This window comes from Rhincodon typus, chromosome 18 (assembly GCF_021869965.1).
Source record: "Rhincodon typus isolate 14 chromosome 18, sRhiTyp1.1, whole genome shotgun sequence".
In the NCBI taxonomy this organism is placed as follows: domain Eukaryota; kingdom Metazoa; phylum Chordata; class Chondrichthyes; order Orectolobiformes; family Rhincodontidae; genus Rhincodon; species Rhincodon typus.
Genome location: NC_063349.1, coordinates 36,827,839 through 36,851,995, shown reverse-complemented (window position 1 = coordinate 36,851,995; position 24,157 = coordinate 36,827,839). Strand labels below are relative to the sequence as shown.

Genomic DNA, 24,157 nt, shown 5'->3' with positions numbered 1-24,157 from the left:
CATGTTCACATGCAACAAGATCTGGACAATATCTAGGCTTGGGCTGACAAGTGGCAAGTGAATTCGTGCCACACAAATGCCAGGCTATGACCATCGCCAATAAGAGACAATTTATCCATCATCCCTTGACATTCAATGGTGTTACTATCACTGAATTCCCTACTATCAACATTCTGGGGGTTACCATTGACCAGAAACTCAACTGGACTCACCACATTAACAGAGTGGCTACAAGAGCAGGCCAGACGTTAGGAATACTGCGGCGAGTAACTCATCTCCTGACTCCTCAAATCCTGTCCACTATCTACAAGGCACAAGTCAGGAGTATGATGGAATACTCCCCACTTTCCTGGATGAGTGCAGCCCCAACAACACTCAAGAAGCTTGACACCATCCAGGACAAAGCAGTCCACTTGATTGGCACTACACCCACAAGCATTCACTCCCTCCCCCACCGACGCTCAGTAGCAGCAGTGTGCACTATCTACAATATGCACTCAGAAATTCACCAAATATCCTCAGACAGCACCTTCCAAATCTATGACCACTTCCATCTAGAAGGACAAGAGCAGCAGATATATGGGAACATCACTACATCCAAGTTCCCCTCCAAGTCACTCACCATCCTGACTTGGAAATATATCGCCATTCCTTCACTGTCACTGGGTCAAAATCCTGGAATTCCCTCCCTAATAGCTTTGTGGGTCAACCCACAGCAGGAGGACTGCAGTGGTTCAAGAAGGCAGCTCACCACCACCTTCTCAAGGGCAACTAGGGATGGGCAAGAAATGCTGGCCAGCCAGCGATGCCCACATCCCATAAATGAATAAAAAAAATGCACATCCCTCATAAGTCCTTTCTTGTTAATTAATCAAATAACTCAATCAAGTTAGTCAAACTTGGTATACCTTAACAGGTGCTTTCATTCGTTATTTTTTCAAGTGCCAATTAATTCTGTTCCAGATTATTTTCTTCTAAAAGTTCAAACATTACCAACATATGACTGACTAATCTGTGAAAACCAATGAGACCTGTTAAAGTGCATTGTGGGGCCTCCTGTAATATTTAAAAATTATAAATCTTCTCTTCATTATTCCTCATACTTTGGTTGTAAAGTCTACCTGAATTCACCCATTAAGTATTGTTATACATGAAAAGTATTTTACTCTCCATAAGTGGCACTGAGACTTGAAGTTTCTGGTAGGGAGGCCTGCTTACCTTACAGAGATAAGACTTTTAGATCTGGATGCTTCCCCCTTTCTTCTTGTCTCTTTTTTTCTGTATTTCTACTTTTGTTTTTTTTTTAATCCTGGTTTTTGTGTCTTAGTTTTTTTACGGATTTTGTATCTAATATGCTTATTTTAATTCAGGTTTTTGTACCTAAAATAGCGCCAGAGAATGGTGACTTTGTACACTTTTCACTGTACTCCTGTACTTCATGCACACATGACAATAAAACCTAATTCTAATTCTAATTCTAATTCCTCAGTCAGTGTCTCTATCTCATATACAACAACTTTTGTGACAATATTATTTTAATATAAAAACAATGCTAGATATAATTTATTACTTAGTGCAGGTTATATCGAAGCCCTAGAAACTATAGAACTCCACAGGTATCTTTTTTACACATTCCACTTGGAGGCAGTCACACTTTTCTTTATGGTGGAGATGTTGTTATAGTGGTTATGTCACTAGACTAGTAATGCATGGGTTTAAGATAAAATCTCAGAAGGTGATGGAAGCAAGGTCCTGAAATATTTTTAAGGGGAATGTAACAGATTCTTGTTAAGCAGGAAAAGCACAGGATATCAGAGTTAGATGGGAATGTGGAATCTAAAACACAAACAAACCAGCCATGATCTTATTGATAGTGGAGCAGGCTTCTGGGGCCGAATGGTCCACATTTAGAGTTTAGTGTTAAACAGCACAGAAACAGAGCCTTTGGTCCAACTCATCCACACTGACCAGACATCCCAATCTGACCTTGTCTCATTTGCCAGCATTTGGCCCATCTCTCTAAACCCTACCTATTCGTATACCTATCCAGATGTCTTTTAAATGTTGTAATTGTAATTGCCTCCACACTTCCTCTGGCAGCTCATTCCATACATACACCACCCTCTACATGAAAAACCTATCCCTCAGCTCCTTTTTAAATCTCTCCCCTCTCACCTTAAACTTATGCCCTCTAGTTTTGGATTTCCCAACTCTAGGAAAAAGACCTTGGCTATTCACCTTATCCATGGCCCTCGTGATTTTATAAACCTCTAAAAGGTCACCCCTCAGCCTCTGACACGCCAGGGAAAAAAGCCCCAGCCTATTCAGCCTGTCCCTATAACTCAAACCCTCTCTTTCTGACAACACCCTTTTAAAGCTTTTCTGCATCCTCTCAAATTTAGCAACATTCTTCCTATAGAAGGGCGACCAGAATTGTACACAGTATTCTAAAAGTGGCCTCACCAATGTCCTGTACAACTGCAACATGATATCCCAACTCCTATACTCAATGTTCTGACCAATGAAGGCAAGTGTGCCAAATGCCTTCTTCATTACCCTGTCTACCTGTGACTCCACTTCAAAGGAAATATGCACTTGTACCGCTAGGTCTGTTTGTTTGCCAACACTCACCAGGGCCCTTCCTTTAACTGTATAAGTCCTGGCCTGGTTTACCTTATCACAATGCAACATCTCACAATTCCTCATTCATATGTGTTTTCATATAAAGAGAACTGATATCACTGAAAAATAACATATGACCCAATTTAATAACTGACACAAGGCTGAAATATAACATGGAAGATATGGGATGTGTATGTGAGTTCTTCACTCACAAAGGTTTCACAGTAGATTTCATGAAGCTCATTAATGACTGTCTACTTCTGTATTCAGTCCATCTTAAGTTATTTCAATGCAGTGAAAGCGAAATGCATCTCCACGGTATGTGGCCCTTGATCAAACAAATTGTTTCCTACCCCACAGCTAATTAATGAAACCACATTTGAAATACACTGTGCAACTTTGAACTGAAACAGACATTGAATCCATTTGGAAAAGGTTCTTAGAAAAGCCAGAAGCCAGCTTATAGATTCATATGTTCAAAGAAACTCACAAAAATTAAATTATTTTTGTAATTTGGATAAACAACATTGAAAAATGTTACAATTTAGTTGTTTAAATAGTTGGAGGCATGCCATGGGAAAGAATGTTATTAAATTTAGAGGTTAAGTGTAGGATTAAAAAAAACATCGAGATGAATTTCAAATTTGCTCCTAAGATAAGTGGTTATGTGGGACAGACTCTCAGCAGGAGCAAGATAAATGGGCTATTTAAAAAGAGATTGATAGTGAATGGAATTCAAAACATGCAGGGTTTTTTTTCTTTTTCTTGCTTGGGATGCCGGCATCACTGACAAAGCAGCATCTCTTCCTCATTTCAGAGCACCCTCAAATCCATTGGCTTGCTAGGCCATTTCAGAGGGCTATTCAGAGCCTACCACACTATTATCTAGAGTCACAGGCTAGATAAGGACGACAGATTTCCTTCCCTAAAGGATATTAGTGAATCAGCTGGATTTTTCATGTCAAAAATTAGTGGTTTCATGATATCCCCAACATCTAATGTAGACAGCAGAACTCAATGGTTCCTAAACTGATAAAATAAAATAACTAATTGGATGCGAAGGGCTATGCGTTCCTGATCTGTAGGTGTACTTCACGAATTCAAGATTGCTCGATGACCGAGAGTAAACTACATGTTCATTGGAAAGCCGTGGCTCTATTAGCCCAATGCTCTTTGTCTATTCCTGTTTCGGATGACTCGAGGTGCATCGGTCAGACATAAATAATTTCTACCTGCTTATTAGTATCTTCGCAAATCTTCCTTTTGCGAAAAGTCCTTCTCCATATCACCTCAGATGGAGTTCCTGTTTTGAATTGGAGCGAAGTTTAGATCCAGTCTTCTGTAAAGTGCGCATTTTGATTTGGCAACATAGAAAAATGTTTCTGAATCGGATTTCTTTCCCTAGGTTTTAATTTTGACAGCCTCGATGTTACCAGTTCTTAGAACAAGGAAGTACTTGTCTTCCGGCAACTTTCATGGGATGCAAGTGACAAACTGGACAATAAAGTCTAAACAAAAGTATTCAGTAAGCGGTAGCAAGAGATCCTCAGTCAAGAATAAAACGGAATGGAATAACAATATATTTAGAGAATGAAATCTGACGAATTCTATATCTTAACTTGAATTACATTTCGTTTGAAAATTTAAGCGTCGCAATGTTAGAGAAGTGGATATTGTTATGAAGGAGGCTATGGAGATGTGTTGTAAAGATAAACTCATCCCGATATATATTTTGTGAAATTATTCTTTAATTAATAAACCCATATTAATAAATGCGAGTTTTTTGGTAGGTGATCAGAGGTTTTATTCAATTCAATCCAATAGGAGGTTTTATGAAATTATCTGATTAAATGTTGTCCCCATAAAAAAAACAAAGTTCATCCTTGGTTTCTATAACCGACCGCACTTGCGGTTGAAGACCGCAAGACATGGTAGTCACTTGTTCTGCCCATGTTTACAGGACATTGGTGAGGCCACTTTTAGAATACTATGTACAATTCTGGTTGCTCTTCTCTAGGAAGAATGTTGCTAAATTTACCAAGGCAAGAGGAAAGTACTAGGCTAACACTCGAGGGCAGCTCTGCACTGCCACAGATGCAGTCTTTTGGATGAGACCAAGATCCAGGTTTCAGTTCTGCTGAAGGGTGGTATTTAACTTAAAACGTTAACTTTGCTTCTCAGTTCACAGATGTTGCCAGACCTTCTGAATTTCTCCAGGACTTTCTATTTTTATTTCTAAGGTCCAATCTGCCTGCTCAACTGGTAAATGAACCCCCGACACTATTTGGAAAAATAGCAGCAAAGCCAGCTTTTGAAACATAAGAGGTAGGAGCAAAACTAGGTCATTTCTGAAGAAGGGCCCCCACCCGAAACATCAGCTTTCCTGCTCCACTGATGCTGCCTGGCCTGCTGTGGTCCTCCAGCTCCACACTGTGTTATCTCTGACTCCAGCATCAGCAGTTCTTACTATCTCATTCAACTATTTAGTCTGCTTCACCATTTAATGATATCATGGTTGATCTGCTAATTCCCAACCCCACTATCCTGTGTGCTTCCCATAACCCTTGATTCAATTATAGATTAAAAATGTCTTTCTCAGCCTTGAATATTAATAATGAGCAAGCCTAGGCAGCTCTCTGTGGTGAAGAAATCTGCAGATTCACAAGCCACTGAGAAAAGAAATTCCTCCTAATCTCTGTTTTAAATAGGTAACCCGTTATTCTGAGGTTATGCCCTCTGGTTCTAGACTCTCCCAAGGGAGTAAATAACCTCTCCACATCTACTTTGTGGAGTTCCCTAAGAATCATAGATGTTTCAATAAGGTACCTCTCATTCTTCTAAACTCCAATGAGTACAAGTCCACCCTACTTTCAACCTCCCCTCATTAGCAAATCCCTCTGTGCCAGTTTCTGTCCCCGAATAAACATCTTATCAATTTTTAATCATATTGTCAGCAACACTCATAATAAAAGTGTGACACAGTTGAGCAGTCTGACCTGAAAGGAATTTTTAAATTTAAATCACGGGATACGGACATCAATGGTATTGCCTAGTTGCTCTTGAGAAAGTGGTGGTGAACTGCTTTCTTGAACCATTGCAGTCCATGTTCTGTAGGTACAGCCATATTGCTATTAGGGAGGAAATCCAGAATTTTGACACAGACAAAAGGAACGGTGATATTTTTCCATGTCAGAATAGTGAGTGGCTTGGAGGAGAACATGCAGTTGGTGATGTTCCCATGTATCTGTTTTCCTTGTTTGGCTAGATGGAAGTGGTTGTGGGTTTGTTTAAAGAGCCTTTGTGAATATTTGCAACACAACTTGTAGATAGCATGCACTGCAACTACTGAGCATCGGTGGTGGAGGGAGTAGATGCTGTTGGAGCTGTACTCATCTGGGCAAGTGGACAGTATTCCATCACACTCCTGAATTGTGTCTTGTGGATGGTGAACAGGCTTTTGGGAGTCATGAATTCAGTTACTTGCTGCAGGATTACTATCCTCTGACCTGCTCTTGTAACCATCGTAGATGATGATCTTTGCGCAATTTTTCCGATCTTCTAAGCAACAGGGTTGGGAATGGGTGATGGAGGTGACGTAGGTGGTGAGGGAGCAATCATTGTGTGCTGCATTTTATAGGATAATGATTATTACCAACTTCAATCCCCTAAATCGTTTTCAAGGCATACAATAATGATGAACAGAAGCATAATGTTATCTCCTGCGTTGACCTATTTTATAGATTGAATCAGACTACATGTAAGATTTGTTTAAAAGTACGGCATGAAACGGGGAACACAAACCAATTCCTGAAAAATGACAACCCTACTGGGGAGAAGTTAGCATTGAAAGAAAATTAGCACCGAGACGGAGCCTTTTCTATATTTTCATGTGTAATATTGTGTATATGCAGGGTACGGTACGTTTGCAGTCACATGTTCAGTTGAAGTCATGGTTTGTGGAGTGGGGAACACAAGTCCAACCGTTACTGCACTTTACATATCATGTTACATTTTATATCATCTGTAGGAGCAATCAATCTCACACCAGCCAGACATTGTATGAAAATGCAAACACTTATAGCAATTGAGTTTATTGTTGGAAATTAACATAGATTCTGGTGACAATTTAATTCAGGCTCACTTGTGATACTTGTTTTTACATGTTACCAATTGAAAGCGACATGTAAGAAAGGTTCTGTGGTGCATAAGCCTTCAGTTTCATTTAAATTTTCATTTTTAAAATTTAATCAATTGAAATTAAAGGGATTATATCAGACCATGCTAAAGGACTCTGTGACTATTGGGGTTCCTGAGAGGACAAGTGACAATCTGACCCTGGAAATGATCTGGAGTTGCAAAGAGAAAAACTGCAACTGTTGGAATTTTGAAATGTAACCAGAAGGATATTGGTATGCAAAGCAGGTGTGTCAAGAATGAGAACGAGAAAACACAAGAAAATGTTTCAGGTTCAGACCTTTGTTTCAGGTATGCATAAAATAGCATATGCACAATATTACACATGAAAATATAGAAAAGACTTCCTTTCAGTACTAATTTTTTTTCAGTCCGTACTTCTCTCCAGTAGAGTTGACATGTTTCAGGAATTGATTTGTGTTCCCTATTTCATGTTCTTCTTTTAAAGTAGGGTCATTTTTGGAGTTAGAATTTGTTAGTGGTCCTGATCTATGTTATTTAATGTGTTGACAATTACACTATCATGTCAGTACAAATGTTACAGCACAGAAAGAGGCCATTCAGCTCTTCATGTCCATGCCATGTTTTGAAAGAGCAACTCAGGTAAGACAATTTCCATTCCCCGCCTTTTTCCCATAACCATACAAATGATTCCTTTTTGGATAACTATCCAATTCCCTTTTGAAAGGTAAAATTGAATTCCAGTTTACATAGTATAGAATCTGTGGTGGATTGGTTGTGGAGGATCACAGATTGCGTGCCATCATGCAGCAGATGGGGAAGAAGGTGGTAACTTTCCATAAGCAAGCAAATTTGAGGAGAATTCTCTGTAATCTTTCCCAGTTGAAAGAGTTGAAGGCCTTTATGGAGTCAGAGAATACCATGTACCAAGGTTGCTGCTTCTGTCTGCACCTTTCCTAAATTTATCTTGTGCAAAGATCATGTCCACTGTGCCTTTTGATCAATGGTATCTGCTTTGTGACTGCAGGGGGTGGTGCTCAGCCATTGGGAGGAGGCAGCTAAGGAGAATGTTTGCAATGACCTTCCTTGACTGAGGCTTGGTTGAGAAGATCCTTGAAATGCTACTTCAAATGAGCCCCTCCATTCTTAGCTCTTAGCAGAACAGGTCCTTGAATGTTTGCGCCATAGGTGTTCTTGAACACACTGAAGAATCCTCATGTCTGTCAATGAGTGATAGACTTCCTGCACCTATCTGCCCACCACCTGCTCTTAATGTCACTACTTTTGTTGGATCTCAAGCTTTATTTGCCTGAACACTTATTTTCTCTCCGTTGCGGATGGTGTTTCCTTAATGGTGTTTCTGGTTCAGGAACATCATGTGCCAGTGAGTTAATTGCTCCTGGACCTCCTGGTCATTTGATCAAACCATATTGATGTTTTCTGGTACAGAAACCCAATGTCTCCTCACAGCTGCTGTTTATGATGTATTTAAGAACAGACAAGGCCCTGTGAAAATTCTCTGGTTCCTCTTCAGTTAGTGTTGTCAGGTTGACTGTGAGATGTTGACTGAGTCAGTCATTTTTGCAGAGTCCTTGAGTCCACGGACATTGACCTGCCTTAAAGAGTGCTTCAGATGCCATTGCTAGGCTGATGGACATTGTCGGCCAAATTAGTGCTAGTTGGTCCAGCAGGTATCAGTTGTTGACATGGTCCAGGTGATGTGGACATCCTTGTAGTATTTCCTTCCAGTGTGACATTTGGGACTGTCACTGTTGCCCATGAGGGTCCTGTTGTTCCAGGCCTTTAGACACATTTTGACAAGGTTGGAGGTGCATGTTCATGGGTTCTTTTAATGTGCGATGGGCATTGCATAACAACGGCTCCATGGTGCTGGCAGAACAAGGTCTTTGTCCAGTAGCAGGGACAGCTACAATGATTGGAGACCCAGCTCCCCTGCAATGGCCTTCCATTGTCCTTCCCACAACACTCCATCCCATTTCCTTGTGGTTTTCTGCTGGCGTGGATTTAATCAATAGGACAAATGGGAAACTGTTCAATTGCATTGCCTCACATCGAAAAGCAAGACTACCCAACTTCAATCATTGGGCTGCAAATGCAGACAATGTTTATTTGGGCACACTCAGAGGCATGAGCTCCAAATCATTATATCATAAAATATTCCCATCTGTGAAGTGAAACTGACTGGCCTGTTAAGTGGTTGTAATGAGGTCAGCCAGGTGGACATCATAGAATATGAATTGCCTGGTTGGCTGTTAATCTTGGCCAATCAGGGAGCCCTGGCTTACAGATTAAAAGAGGATGTCAGACATCCTGTTCACTCAGAGCTGGCTCAGCATCAAAGAATCTTCACAAATAAATAAAGGGGGAACTTGGTGACAGGATAGTGGCCTCTTTGGAGTTATTTCAGCCTGTAATTGATTAACTTATTCTTCCATTTTTTTTAATCTGGCACCACCCCATATCTAAGAAAGATTAAAAGGTAATGACCAATGACTCCATAATTGCCTCAGTTACTTCTTCCAGTATTGCCAGACTCATCCAATTTACTCCTTGTGATTAAGCAGCTTTAAGTACAGACAGCCTTTCTAATGCCCTCTCTCTGATAAAGTGTCACATTACAGGATTTCAGCAAACTTGAGCCCAAGCAACATAGATAAGAAATTGGCTGTGGGAAATAAAAGAGAGCAGTGGTCAATGGATGTTTTTCAGGCTGGAGGATAGTAGGCTTTCCAAGATGTTGGCTTTTAAAACCAATCCTTTTCAGTTACCCTGACTTTGGTTTGAGGAGATGGTTTCAACATTTGTAGATGATAAAAAGTTTGAAAGTATTGTGCAATACCTTCACAATCTTCCTAAATTGCAGTATCCAGCAATTAACACAATACTCGAGCTGAGGTCAAACAAATGTTCCCCGTAACCTTCCTTGAGTTTATACTCAATGCCTCTAGTCATAAAGCCTCAGATTCCATATGGCTTTTTACCAATTTCTCAGCCTGTCTTTCTACCTTCAAAGATTTATGTGCTGATTCGTCCTGGGACCCTCTGCTCCTGCAATCCCTTGAGAGCTGTATCCTTTATTTAAAATTGTCTTTCCTCACTTTTCATGCAAACATATATTAGTTTACATTTCCCTGCATAAAATTTAATCTGCCACATGAACAAGAATGTAATACTTACAATTTCCAGTCCTCTGATATAGCCCCTGTATCTTAGAAGGGTTGGATTATGATTAGTTCACAATTTCCACCCTACTTCCTTGTTGATTCTCTGGTGCATCTGATCTGGCCCCGGCAACCAATCAACTTTAATTATGGTAACTTTTCCGATATGTTCTCTTTATCAATTTTAAGCCCAACCAGTATCTCAACTACTTTCTCTTTGCCACTTTTACTGTTTCCGTGCAGCATCTTCTTCATTGGCAAAGTAGGCATTTAGTATTTTAGCCATGCTCCCTGCCTCCATGCAAATATCTTCTTTTTGGTCCCTAATTGGTCCTACTCCTTTCACTACCCTTTTTCTGCTTATATGTTTACAGAAGACTTTTGAAATATATCTTATTTTCACTAATGACCTCTTTTCATTTTTTTTGCTGCTTTTGTTATTTTGTTCACTTTCCACCTGAACTCTGCACCCAGTCTGGTTCTTTGTTGTATTATGAACCTGACAAATGTGCGCTTTCTGCACTTCATTTTCATTTCTGTCTGCTTTGTCATCCAGAGAACCCTTCACAAATAGTCCATCACAAAACAGTTTTCATTTTTACTTTGAGTGTCATGAAATATAAACAGAGTCCAAGATGAAGTGTGAACAGAAATTGCTGGAGAAGCTCAACAAGTCTGACAGCACCTGTGGAGAGAAAGCAGAATTAAAGTTTCAAGTCCAGTGACCCAAGGTAAAGGATCTTTTTCAAACTTTATCCAAATTGATTTCACATTTAAAAATTTGAAATTGCCACAAGAACTGGTTATGTCTTAATACATACTACCAGTGATTTCACTACATTGTTATATTTTATAAGTTCCATTGTTTTTATTTTTAAAAATTACAGTTAAATGATATCTGACAAGAAGAAAATAAGTTTCAGAGCAATGAAACGCAAATGAAAGAGACATGGTTGGATGGCCGTCACAATTGGCAAGTTAGCTCAACAGTACCCTCTTGTGCAAATATTTATGAATTACAACCTATGATTTAAAGCTGCATTTACAAAGCTGCTTCAAATCTACATCACAAGGAAGGACATACATCTGCAAAGGATGTGCACACTGTATATTCATAAATTAACTGTGATTAGAACATATTGAAATATAATATTATTGGTTTAAGGTTTTTGCAAAGATTTGTAGCTTGGATTGTGGGTAAGGTTGTTGAATTGCTTGCCGAGCTGGTTTATTTTCATTCAGTCGTTTCGTCACCATGCTAGGTAACATCATCGGTGAGGCCTCCGATGAAGCAATGTTGTTCTACTCTGCCTGGAATGTATACTGTTCAGTCTGTTACGTGAGTTGTGTCATTTCCGGTTCTGTTCTGTATGGGTTTGTATATAGGGTCCAATTCTATATGTTTGTTGATTGCATTATGGGTTGAGAACCATTCCACTACGAATTCCCATGTGTGTTTATGTTTGGCTTGGGTTACATGGTCCAAATTGTAGTGTTACCAAGTGACAGCGGGCTAATCACACAGAAAGAGAGAACAATGGAGAAAAATCAGTCTGTTTTGGGGTGTGCCAGGAGATTACTGCAGAGTTCAACCTTCTAGTCAGAATCTGGTAAATAAGTTGCTGAAAACTGATTTTAGGGAACGGATGTGTTTGCTCCGAGGTTAAACTAATAGAAAATTTACTTTGCAATTTGTCTTACATGTCTCATGGAGTTGTACCAGCTGAGAAAAAATAGCATCTAGTGAATGTACAGAAATTTGCTGAAATCTGCAACTATGAAAGCCTGAAGAAAGTGCTTAGCGTGGGAATAGTTGTAGCATGTTATTGAGGTATTGTGATTTGGCTGTTTGTAAGAACATTGCTGGGATAAAAAGGGTAATGTGGGCTTGATTCCAATTATGATATTGGTAATGAAATCTTTCCCATCATTTTGCTTATCATAATGTAGTGTTTTTTTTCTTGTTTAATAAACATTTTATTAAATACACTAGCAATCTCAGAAGGAAAATAGTAAGTGATGGGAGCAACATTGGTATCCTAACTAGATCTCAGGTATATAGAATTAGACAGGAAAAGAAATAATTGGAACAAGCAGGGGTGGGGTGACCTGAAAATTCATTTATCTGTCATTATTTTTGAAAATGTAGGTAAAAAGGAGGAAGGTAAAGAGAATGAGGCTGTCATATTTATTCCATCTCCTTTAATAGAAATGCAACAAACTCAGGTCCCCAGAACATTAGCTAGACCATTGCTTCCCCACGGCAGTATTAGGTCATTGTTCCATCTGTATATTGGAATGAAATTTTACAAATTGTCCATGAAATTCCAAATCCTTTGTGCATTAAGATACAAAGCCTTTAAGTTTGTTCTAATATTAAAATTGTCTACATTTTATGTTTCCTGCGTGCAATATGACATTCACACATTGTGGCCCTTCCTTTTTTTTTCTGGTGATCATCAGCCCCATCACTAACCTGCAATTCTAACTTCAGTTATCTCTTTGATTTTCTAAGTTTCCATGCAACTGAACCCAACTCCCTACCACTATTTAGTTTAAAACTCTGCCTACAGACCTAGTTATGCAATTTGCTCTGAGGCGTCCTTGACCCCAACATCAGGTGGGCAACACACCATCTTGGAGTTTCACTCGTGGCCGTAGAAACACTTGTCTGCCCTGACTAGAGAGTCCACTATTACAATTTGCTCTCTTAGACTTTGCCAAACCCTGCCTTACAATGCAGTTCATCCTGGTACCAAAGACCTAACTGCTGCTACTATTTTCCTGAGAGGCTATTCCCCCACAACATCCCCCCAACAGTATCCAAAATGGCATATTTGTTTGAGTGGGGGATAGCCACACGAGACTCTTGCACGACCTGCCTACCTCTTCTGGTGGTCCCCATCTGAGTGAACATGCTGTGTGCCTACCTCCCTGAAGCTCCTATCTATAACACTCTCTGCCTCCTGCATGCTCCTCAGTGCATCCAACTGTTATACCAATCCACGTGGTCTGAGAGGTGCTGCAGCTGGCCATACTTCCTGCAGTCGGCCATACTTCCTGCAGTCGCCAGGGATAGTTGACTGCTCCCAGATCTCCAAAATCCGACATGAGGAGCATTCTGCCATTTTCTTTTTAAATTCACTCAGGGGATTTGGATGTCTCTAGCTTGACCTGTACTTATTGCCCATCCCTAATGAAGATTTAGTTAAGAGTCAGTCACATTGCTGTGGGCATGAAGTCACATACTAAATAAAAACCGAAAGAACTGCAGATGTTGTAAATCAGGAATAAAAGCAGAAGTTGCAGGAACAGCTCAGCAAGTCTGGCAGCATCTGTGAAGAAAAAAATCAGTTAACTTTTCAGATCTGGTGACCCTTCCTCAGAACCTTAAGTCACATGTGGATCAGATCAGGTAAGAAAGACAAATTGGCTTCCTTAAAGGAACCAGGTGGATTTTTTTGACAATTGACAGTGGCATTGTAGTCATCACTAGACTCTTAATTCTGAACACTTTATTGAACTCAAATTCCATCTGCTATGGCGGGATTTGAACTGAGGTCCCCAGAACGTCAGCTGAGTTTCTGGATTAATAGTTTAGTGATAATACCACTAGGCCATTAACTCTCTGCCCCTTTAGCAACTTGTGGAGATAGATTAAAAAAAACTCTTACCTTGTTGCTGTTCAGCCTCAACAAAGCTCAGTATTCACCTGGGCCCACACTTAGACCTACCATTGCTCTTTGACCTCAAAGTAGCCACTCTCAAAATCAGGAATGATAATGTGTAATATTGGCCGGGCCCTTATTTCAAAGGGGTTGGAGTACGAGTGTAGAAATTGTAATGAAGTCAGCCAGGTGTACTTCAGAATACAAGTTCCCTGATTGGAGCTGTTAATCAATTGGACCTGATTAACAGCCCCAATCAGGGAGCCCTAGTTGACAGATAAGGAGTATCAGACATCTGTTCCCTCTGAGAGCTGGATCACGATCGAGAACCTCCCATGTGTCAATATAGGATGACTTAGTGATGATGGGATACCTGCCTCCGTGGAGTTAGTTCATTGGCAATGAGAGATAAGCACGCTTCTGTAGAAATTTACTCGCAACAATAGTCTTTGAATTGGGGTATTTCTGGTGTCATGCCGTTATTTGGGAAGCTTGACTCACTCAATCCTGCCCTTGAAGGCTAGGTCCAGTACGTGGAATGAATGCACTAAGTTTTTCTGGGCAAATGACATGGGGCAGACGAAAAGCACTGAGTAGTTCTTCTGGGATAGTAGGAACTGCAGATGCTGGAGAATCTGAGATAACAAGGTGTAGAGCTGGATGAACACAGCAGGCCAAGCAGCATCAGAGGAGCAGGAAGGCTGACGTTTCGAGCCTAGACCCTTCTTCAGAAAATTCTTCTGACTGCTTGTAGATCTGCAGCTTTGTCAGTTATTGTGAGCCTAACTTGCCTGGAGGCACCAGGTACTAAAAGCTTTCAAGAGTTGACTGATTCAGTGAAGGAATATTACGATCCCAAGTCTCCTTTAATTCTGAGAGGCTATCATTTTTTTTTTTTTTTTCGCAATTCAAGAACCAGTGGAATCCGTATCGGTATTTTTGATGAGTTTAAGAGGACTGGCAAAGGCATGTGACTTTGGTTTAACCCTTAATGCAATACTGAAGACACCGTTTGCTATGATTAATGATGAAACTATGTATATGCGCCTACTGGCTGAAGCTCAACTGGACTTCAACAGGCACAACTGGTTTTACCTGAAGAAATATCTGAGCAAGGCCTAAACATAAGAAACAAAAGAAACAAAATTGGGACAAGACTATCAGCTACAGACCAAAAATCCTGTTTCAAAACAAATTAGCTGTTAAATGGACTGAGAACATTCAGTAGGTGGAAATTTAGTGAAGTTACAAGAAAAAAGTCCACAGTATAAGCCAAAATTCTTAGGAAAATTACCAATCAAAAAGGAAAAGTACTGAATGGATGCAGTTCTTCCGATCTATGCAAGAGATCATAACAAGCCACATGTGGCTAAAAGAGGAACAACAGAAAGGATACAATTTCTCATGGTTACGCAGCATAAAATGGACAGCAACTGTATGTACTTTGACATGGTAATCAAAAAGATGTTATTCTTCTAATAATAATGATAACTTTAAGCATGAAACAGATTACAGTAATTGTGTCATAAATATATATATTAGATTTTACCAAAAGGGCAAGGGCTCATCAATGAATGCAAATAAATGCAGTACTGTAATTCTTAATTAGTCAAGCAATTTATGCCGGCTCTTTGAAATAGCTATCCAACTAAATTTAATCCCACACCCTGCTCCTTCTCCAAAGCCCTGCAATATTTTCCCCTCAGCTTACACATCTTTAAAAGCTAGTGTCTTGTTTCAGTTTGCAAGTTATTTCAGCTATGAGTGCATAGTACTGTACAATCATGGGACAGTGTTTTATCCTGTGTATTGACTTTGAGGTGAGAAATAAGAACATTGCTCTGATTCCTATTGGAAAACCTAAGATTCACTTAAAGTTGTGACTTTCACGAATGTAAGCAAAACTTTAAATGGAGAGCTAGTCTAGAGACTAGTAGTGAAATGGCTTTCTCCTGTGGAGTAAAATTCTATAATCATGGCATATTACAACAATATACTGAGATGCAGCATCGAGTAATCCACACTGTAAGTGACAATTTAGAAAGACCAAGCAAACAGGTAAATGACAGCTATATATTTATTTGCCACAATCAAATGAAAGATTTAACGGTAAGATTTCTGGTAGCGTGCACGGGCACCAGGTCCACCAAATTTCTTGGCCTCACAACGGCGTGGGTCAGCAACCAGCAAGGTCCTGTCATACTGTATAAGGATGTCCTTAATTTCCTTCTTAGAGGCTTCATCCACATCTGGAAAGCAACATTTCAATAAAATTAACTAAAAGAGAATAACTGAAAACACATTAGAGTAAAAATCTGACAAGAACTTACATTTCTGGTAATATGCCACCAATGCTTTGGAAATAGATTGACGGATAGCTGCAAAAAAAAAAACCCATATTATGCATCATCAAAAAGTCATATAAGGATATAGAATCACTTACTCTTATGTTGCGTTCAGTGTACACCTTGGTTTGGGTGCTGATATTTGAGATTAAAGGGAAGGGGAGGAACCTCAACATGTTTAGCTAACATACTAAAATGCTTTTAACCCAGGATGGGGTCATAGAAAACCAGAAAAAAATACAGCACAAGCTATTTGGCCCATTATGCCCATTCTGGCTGAGGAAACAGCTGTCCAACACAATTCCACATTCCAGCTCTTGGTCTGTAGCCTTGCAATTTAAGATACATTCACCACATATCTAAATACATTTTAAAATTGCATGGTCAGTTTAGCTCAGTTGACTGGACAGCTAGATTGCAATGCAGAGACACCAACAGCATAGGTTTAATTTCCACACCAGCTGTGGACTTGTACATCAAGGTCCTTTATTCCACTGCACTTTATCATTGTCCCATTTATTATGTATTCGTCTTGTCTGCCATTTTCAAATGGATTGCCTCACACCCCTCTAAACTGAATCCATCCTATTGCCTTTCTAACCACCTGATCAGCTTATTAATATCGTCCTGCAATCTACGGGGTTCCCTCTCACTACCAGCCACATGACAAATGCTCCTGAATGCTCATGTCGGATATGATCAGTCATTAAATATTGATGTTTAAATAGTCCCTTCTTTGACAGACAGCAATTGACAGGAGGGAGCAGGAAAAGTTTTGTTAAGGATTCAAGTACAGGAACAAGGATGTCTTTCTGCAATTAAACAGGGTGCTGGTGAAGACACAACTGGAAATATTACGTGCATGTTTGGTCTCCTTACTTGAGAAAGAACGTTCTTGCTGTCGAGGGAGTGCAGCAACAGTTTACCAAATTGATTCTTGAGACTGCCATACAAAGAGAGATTGAGATAGTTCAGATTGAATTGACAGGAGTTTAGTAAAATGAAGGGTATCTCATAGAAATCTATAAAATTTAGGATTCAGAATTTCTTCACCCAGAAAGAGAGGTGTGCCTGTGAAATTCACGACCACAAAAACTGGACAAGCCCGAAACATTGTGTTTTCGAGATGGAGGTTGTTGTAGCTCTTGTGTCTAAAGGGATCAAGGGATTTGGGGAGAGAATGGGATTAAGGTACTGAGCTTGACTGAATGGTGGAGCAGGCTTGAGGAGTTGTTTGGCCTACTCCTGTTCCTTTCTTCTATGTTTTTATGTTGTTTTGATAATTTGTTTCCAGACAATTTGACTTGAAAGTAGGAAATAGCCAGAGAAGAATCTCAATATGCTGGTATACACAAGACCATGTCATTTACCGTAGATTTGAGCGACATGACCACCACCCTTCACACGAACTCTAATGTCGACTCCAGCAAATCTTTCCTTGCCCAACAGTAAAACTGGTTCCAACAACTGTAAGAAAGGAAGAAAGTTACATTTTTAAAATCAATTTTTCAGTGCCAAATGCACTGTAAATCATTCCAAGAGCAGACATTTCTTTATGTTAAAAATACGGGAAAAGCAAGAGAACCATGGCTAACAAGGGAAGTTAAAAATTGTATTATATCAAAGGAGGAGGCTAATAAACATCGCAAAATGTTGTAAGCCTGAGAATTGGGAGAATTTTATAATTCAGCAAACGAGAACTTAAACTTGGTAAATAGTTTTTATGTTTCTAATTGTAAACACTAACAAAAAGGTATGCGGAAAAGAAAAGAATAGCAAAGACAAATTTGAGTGCATTACAGACAGTGACCGTAAAATTTCTAATAGTAAACAGAGAAATGGCAGAGAAGTACTTTGTGCCTGCCTTCAGAGGTAGTCACAAGAAGTTTCCCTTAAGTAGTTAAAACCCAAAGGTCCAGTGAGAATGGAAAACTGATAGAAATTAGTACTAGTGTAGAAAAGGACAGGACTGAAAGTTGACATATCCCCAATCCTGATGAGCTTTACCCTAGAATGTCGAAAGAAATAGCTGCAGAGATAGTGGACCCATTGGTGATTATGCATTAATGCTCCTCCAAAGGTTGTGGATTAGGAGGTAACACACATAACCCCACTGTTTAAGAAAGGAGGAAGAGATAAAACAGGAAACTATACACCTGTTGGCCTAATATCAGTAAAAGAAAAAAAAAACTAGAATCTATTATAACAGATATAGTTATTTGATACTCAGAAAATAAGTGTGATGGGCAATCAACATGGACATATTTAGGGGAAATTATATTTGACAAATCTAGGAGCTTTTTTTGAGGATGTTCCCAGAAGAGTGATTCCAAGGTAAGTGTCAGATTTTGGCCAAAAAAGGCCACTGGCTTTCTGTACACAAATAATTGGGGCAAAAATGTAGAATTCACTTACTAAAACAGTTCAGAGGAAGTAGAATATTTCACAAAAATAAACAGAACATGCCACCACCTCCAAAGCAGTTTGTAACATGAGGTACCATGACAGGGTTTGACTATATAATTTAGAATGGGGATGTATTATATTGCTTGAGATGTGTATTTGTAGGTGAGAAATTGAACTGAAACCTCATCTGCTTCTCTGATGGATGTGAGAAGGTCGTTTTGAAGAAACAGTCCCCACGGCGTTTGATGGCATATATCCCTAAAACACAGTTGTTTTGGGGACCTTGCTATCCACAAATTGGCTGTACTGTTTAGTTAAATAACAAGTGATGACATTTCAATCTTAATTTGCAAAGTAGTTTGTGCCACCCAAAAGATGTGCAACACATGACATAATGCAAGATCATCTTTTCAATAGATTCCACTTGGGAACAATATCTGCCATCCTATCAAGCAAGTGCTGATATATTTCCAGAGTGATTTACAAAACCAGGAAGGCAACAGACTGTGAAACAAATCTCCATTAGTTTCTGACATGGATTACTAGCAAATTTCAAGGAGCTATACTTGTCATTCTTGCACAAAGTATAAGGTGGAGCAAGATCAACAGTGCAGTTCTGAATCCAAGAGATAAATAGGAAAGCTGTAAAAAGCAGAGTTCCTCCAAAAGCTAGGACTTCCTTCACTTACAAGTTGTAGATTGTGATCCTCATGTCAACTGACAAATCATAGAACCCCAGTGGAAGCATCCCATTTGACCTATCAAGTCCACACCGACCCTCAGAAGAGCATCCCATTCAGAACAATCCCTGTAATTCTGCATTTCCTGTGGTTAATCCATCCAGCCTGCAAATCCCTGGATGCTATGGGGAATTTAGCACAGCCAATCCAACCTGCACGTCTTTGGACTCTGCGAGGAACCTGGAGCATCAGGACGAAACCCACACAGGCACAGGGAGAACGTGCAAACTCCACACAGACAGTCACCCGAGGGTAGCATCGAACCCGGGTCCCTGGCACTGTGAGGCAGCAGTGCTAACCACTGGTGCACCGTGCCACCAACAAAGCGCGGGATTTTCCTGACCTGTTTGGGTTATGAGCAAGGTCAACAAAATGAGTTTGTCATTAATCTCAAATGTCTTCCAGTGTACCTAACCACAAAAGCCTACAAGCTGTTGACATATCTTAAAAGATCTAAATATATTCCAAACCATGCACTAAAACTGTAACACACAAACCCCACAGGATAAGTGGGCAAAGATCATTCCAAAAAAAAAACCTTTACTTACTTTGTACTGCAAAGTTCTTGGCTCAATCTGTTCCAGAGGCCTTCCATTCACTTTGATAAGACCATTTCCTCGTTTGCAGTGGGCAACAGCAGTTGCTGTTTTCTGCAAAAATAAGTAGAATATTTACATGCCAGCTTTTCCACAGCATATTGGTAAGATTTAGCATTAAGACAGAGAAACAGAAAATTTTAAACACGTCAGTTAAATGAAATAAAGTCAAACACATCAAGCTACAGAATTACAGAATACCTACAAGTGGAGATAAAGGACATTCAGCCCATGAAGTCTGCACTGACCCTCCAAAGACCCACTCTCTTCATTCTATTCCCATAACCATGGCTAAACCACCAAGCCTGCATATCCCTGACACTATGGACAATTTAGCATGACCAATCCACTTAGCCTGCACATCTTTGGACTGTGGCAGAAAACTGGAGCACCCAGTAGAAACCCACGCAGACATAGGTTTAATGTGCTAACTCCACACACACATTTACGCAAAGTTGGAATCGAACCCGGGTCCCAGGCGCTGCGAGGAAGCACTGTGAACCACTGTCTCTCTAATACCCCAGGAGAAAAATGTGATCTATTTTACCTCACGATAAAATAGAAGTCATTAGCATGGATTTCAAAAGGGACAAAAGATGTTTAAAGAATTTCAAGGGAGCATAAAGCAAACTAAATAAAACATTCTTATTAGAGCATATAAAGACAAATGGAGTCGACAGTAGTTTTGCCCAAAGGCAGGAAGTGGTTAGTGGTGCCCTTCAGGATTCACACTTGAAGCCCTTTCTGTTCACCTTCTATCAATTATTTGAGTACAGAGAGAAACAGAGACCAAACTGACTCATGGAAAAATCATTTCATCAAAATAGTGAAATTCATTTCCAGAATTAACAGTTGAATTGAAAACTACATGAACATTCAAGATTGGATAGCTGATTGAAGGAAACGGTCCTGAAAGGATATCGGTACAGGGCCAGTAAATATGATTAGAATTATTTCTTCAAATGGAGCAAAAATCCAACATGGACTGTTTGAACTTACTGGCCTGGATTTGTATTGTAATTTCTATGCATAAGTCTGGACAATTAATAAAACTCCAATACTGTCACCAATTCAACGATTACATGTTTGTGAAATTTCTATGACTTTGCCATAACATTTTAATAGCAGTCTTCGAGTGAACGCATGCCTCATAAAAACCGCAACAAATGAAGCATGCATATAACTAAGTTTATTAAGAGTTACAGACACAGGAAAGAGATAGGTGCATATAATGACTACACTTTCATACACACCCACTCACATTAGGAACGGGGTGGCAGATTTTAACTTCATTTGCAAGCTGTGTCTAATGTTAAAAATAAGTCAGTTTTACAGTTATGGTAAGAGGTCCTTCAACCTATAATATTAATGCTGGTAATCAAACACCTGTGTACTCTAGTCCCATTCTCCCAACACTTCTCCTGTAGTTATGCATGCTATGGTGCTTCAAGTGATCATCTAACTGTTTCTTAAATGTTTTGACAGTTCCTGCCTCTATTGCCCTTTCAGGCACTGAGATCCAGATATCTACCAAAAATACTCCAAATCCCCTCTAAACCTACTGCCCTTCACCATAAATCTATGCCCTGGCAACTGATCCCTCTAATAAGAAGAAAGGTTTCTTATCTACCCTATTTATGCCCCTCATAATTCTGTACACACCAATAAGGTCCCCATCAGCCTTCTCTACTCTAAACAGAACAACCACAACCTACTTAGTTTCTCTTCGGAGCTGAAACATTCCAACCCATACCTCTCCCTGCGAGAAAAAAATTAGGGGATGTTACCGAGACTGAAGGTTTGAGTTATAGGGAAAGGCTGGATAGGCAGGGACATTTTTCACTGGAGAGTAGGTGGTTAAAGGGCGACCATATAGATGTTTCTAAAATCGTGAGGGGCATAGATAAGGTGAGTAGCAAAGGTCATTTCCCTAGGGCAGGGGAGTTCAAGATGAGAAGGCATAGGTTTAAAGTGAGAACAGAATGATTTAAAAGGGACCCGACGATCAATTTTTTCACAGAGGGTAGTTCATAAGTGGAATGAACTGCCAGAGGAAGTGACTGAAAGTAATTCAGGGATTTGCATACACATATTAATCAATTAAAACCTTCTAACTGATTAAAGATTCAACAGCATCTGAGATAACAAGGTGTAGAGCTGGATGAACACAGCAGGCCAAGCAGCATCAGAGGAGCAGGAAAGCTGACGTTTCGGGCCTAGACCCTTCTTCAGAAAAATGGGACTAGTTTCGTTTGAGAAACTTGGTCGGCATGGACAAGTTGGACCGAAGGACCTGTTTCCGTGCTGTATGACTCTATTCCATATAGTACAGAAGTGCATGCCATCTCAAAATAAGGATCATCGTCAGCGATGGGAAGAATTCTTTAGAAACATACACGTTGGGCGGTAAAATGAGATTCGGCTACCCAGTCGATAGTGGGTATACAGGAAGTGACCAGAAGGGGAAGCCACTGCGTCCTGCAGGCCTGCTCCAATCGCCCGGGCCAAAAGGCCCAAAGCAGACTGACGAGCCGTTTACTCTCTTCTCGCCTCGCATTCATTTATACATGTTAGGGTCGGCCTGTACAGCTTGAATAATCTTAGGCCCAAGGCCGGGCTGTGGTGCGTGCAGCACGAGCAGCCGGGGGGAATGGAACGCGGCGATCCCGGCTGAAATTCGAATTTAGAACCCGGCCCTGGATCTCGGGAGGCCACGCGGCGTTCTAGAACTCCCCTCCCCTTCCCGGGTCCCAGGAGCCGGCTCTAACCGCCAGGGCCAGCAGCCACACAGAAGCTGCTCACTATCAGCCCACGCGGGCAACGCGCTCCGTGCCTCACCTTTCGCCCAAAAACCTGGACCGACTGCAAAGGACCTTTAGCGGGCATCTTCCTAAAATGAAGAAAACGACACAAACACACGAGCCGGTTAGCAGTGTGGTAGTATTTCTCGCCCTCCCCCAGTAAATATCAATCGATTCCCCCTTTCCGCTCTTTACCAGACTCCGCTGAGTAGGGATGCTGTAAAAAGAAAGAACGGGGTTTCCGACCCACCAAATCAAGAGCTGTTTTGCGACGCTCATCCACTTTACGTAACTCGTTTTACGACGGGCGTTGGGTGATCTCTGGGAGTTGCAGGCGGCGATCGGTGAGCAGGAGAAAGACTGTTACCAAAGGCCGAATGAAATCAGTTACAATCTTAACTTACTATTAGGCAATGAATTGAATTTCTAATGCCATATCTTCTGTTCATTATGACTTTTCACTTCTGTGACAGACTGAAACAGAGGTGGTCAATCTGCTTTTGAAACATTTATGCAACTGTCATCTCCAACTGAGCAATTCCCACTGGTTCCAGAAGTGTGTAATAACGTGTCACGGGGGATCTCCAGGACGTGAAGGGTCAGCCATCGTCACTCGTTGCCTTGGAGACCCCTCAGATAATCTTCCGATCCAAGGTCTTTACCGTGGAGCAGGATGAGACATGCTAGCGTTTCTTCTTCCAGAAAGTGCACAGGGACAGCTCCATGATTAGCAGCCTGAAGGAAGAAAATGGCTTAGTAACGTCATCTCACTCTGACATCCTGAGAATCAGCAAGTCCCTTAATGCCAGGCTGAATGACATGAAGCTCACAGACAGTGTGGCCTCCTAGTTATTCCTGTCCTCTATCAGAATTAGAATTAGCTTTTATTGTCACACTCACTCACATGAGTACAGTGAAAAAGTTACAAGCTGTCATTTACGGCACCCTGTTAGGTACAAATGTACATAGGCACAGAATCTCAGTGCAAAACAGAAAAATAAAGAAAGCAAGTTAAGAAGTTAAACATTACAGCCCTTCCCACAAGCGACAGCAAGCAGCAGAGGTTGGATCAGCTGTTATTTCTGGATGAGCCGACCAAGGCCCTAGGGTCCTTTGAAAAGAATAAAAATCCTAGAAGTGACAGCTTACCAGACGAGTTGTATTCAGCACTTTGGGACTTGATTGGCCAGGACCTGCTGGCGGTGTACGACAGTATGCTTCTGGCAGGCAGCATATGCAAATCCATAAGGAAAGATATCAATACCCTCATGTACAGGGGGTGAGGGAAGAAATGAGAAATTAGTGGTCAATTTCACATTGAATGCAGGTTTTAAATTCTTGTCTAAAGTAGTCATCTAAACGGTCCGGTCTCTTCTGGGTTTGATGATTCACCCTGACCAAACCTGCATTGTACCAGGCAGAAAAATCTACAAGAGCCTCACAGTCCTAGTAAATATGATCGCCTTCGTGCAGGACTGGGGGGTTGGGGTAGTGGCATTGGTGGATGAACATGTGCCTTATCAGCCTGGACGAGCAGAAGGCCTTGGCTGGGTATTGTACACCTACATGAGGGATGTGCTGCCAAAAAGGGCTTTGGGGAGGAATCCACAGTTGGAGCCAATTGGCCTACACCAACATCAGC

The 24,157-nt window shown here is 40.6% G+C and overlaps 1 protein-coding gene across 1 annotated transcript; it reads right to left on the bottom strand.

The window, feature by feature from the left end:
• Positions 1 to 15,686: 15,686 nt before the first annotated feature.
• rps16 (ribosomal protein S16) lies at positions 15,687 to 22,792 on the bottom strand. The gene is made up of 6 exons (XM_020532543.2): positions 22,711 to 22,792; positions 22,553 to 22,604; positions 19,667 to 19,768; positions 17,343 to 17,439; positions 15,958 to 16,005; positions 15,687 to 15,876 (listed from the first exon to the last, which is right to left on the bottom strand). Exons 2-6 carry the CDS (start codon positions 22,598 to 22,600, stop codon positions 15,731 to 15,733), a joined length of 441 nt encoding a protein of 146 aa, XP_020388132.1. The 5' UTR covers positions 22,601 to 22,604; positions 22,711 to 22,792; the 3' UTR covers positions 15,687 to 15,730.
• Positions 22,793 to 24,157: the final 1,365 nt, after the last annotated feature.

Coding starts and splice junctions, on each gene's coding strand:
- rps16 (XM_020532543.2), bottom strand. CDS start 22,600: ATGCCCGCTAAAGGTCCTTTGCAGTCGGTCCAGGTTTTTGGGCGAAAG. Junction 19,769..22,552: donor TCCAGGTTTTTGGGCGAAAG/GTGAGGCACGGA, acceptor TTATTTTTGCAG/AAAACAGCAACTGCTGTTGC. Junction 17,440..19,666: donor CAAGAACTTTGCAGTACAAA/GTAAGTAAAGGT, acceptor CCTTTCTTACAG/TTGTTGGAACCAGTTTTACT.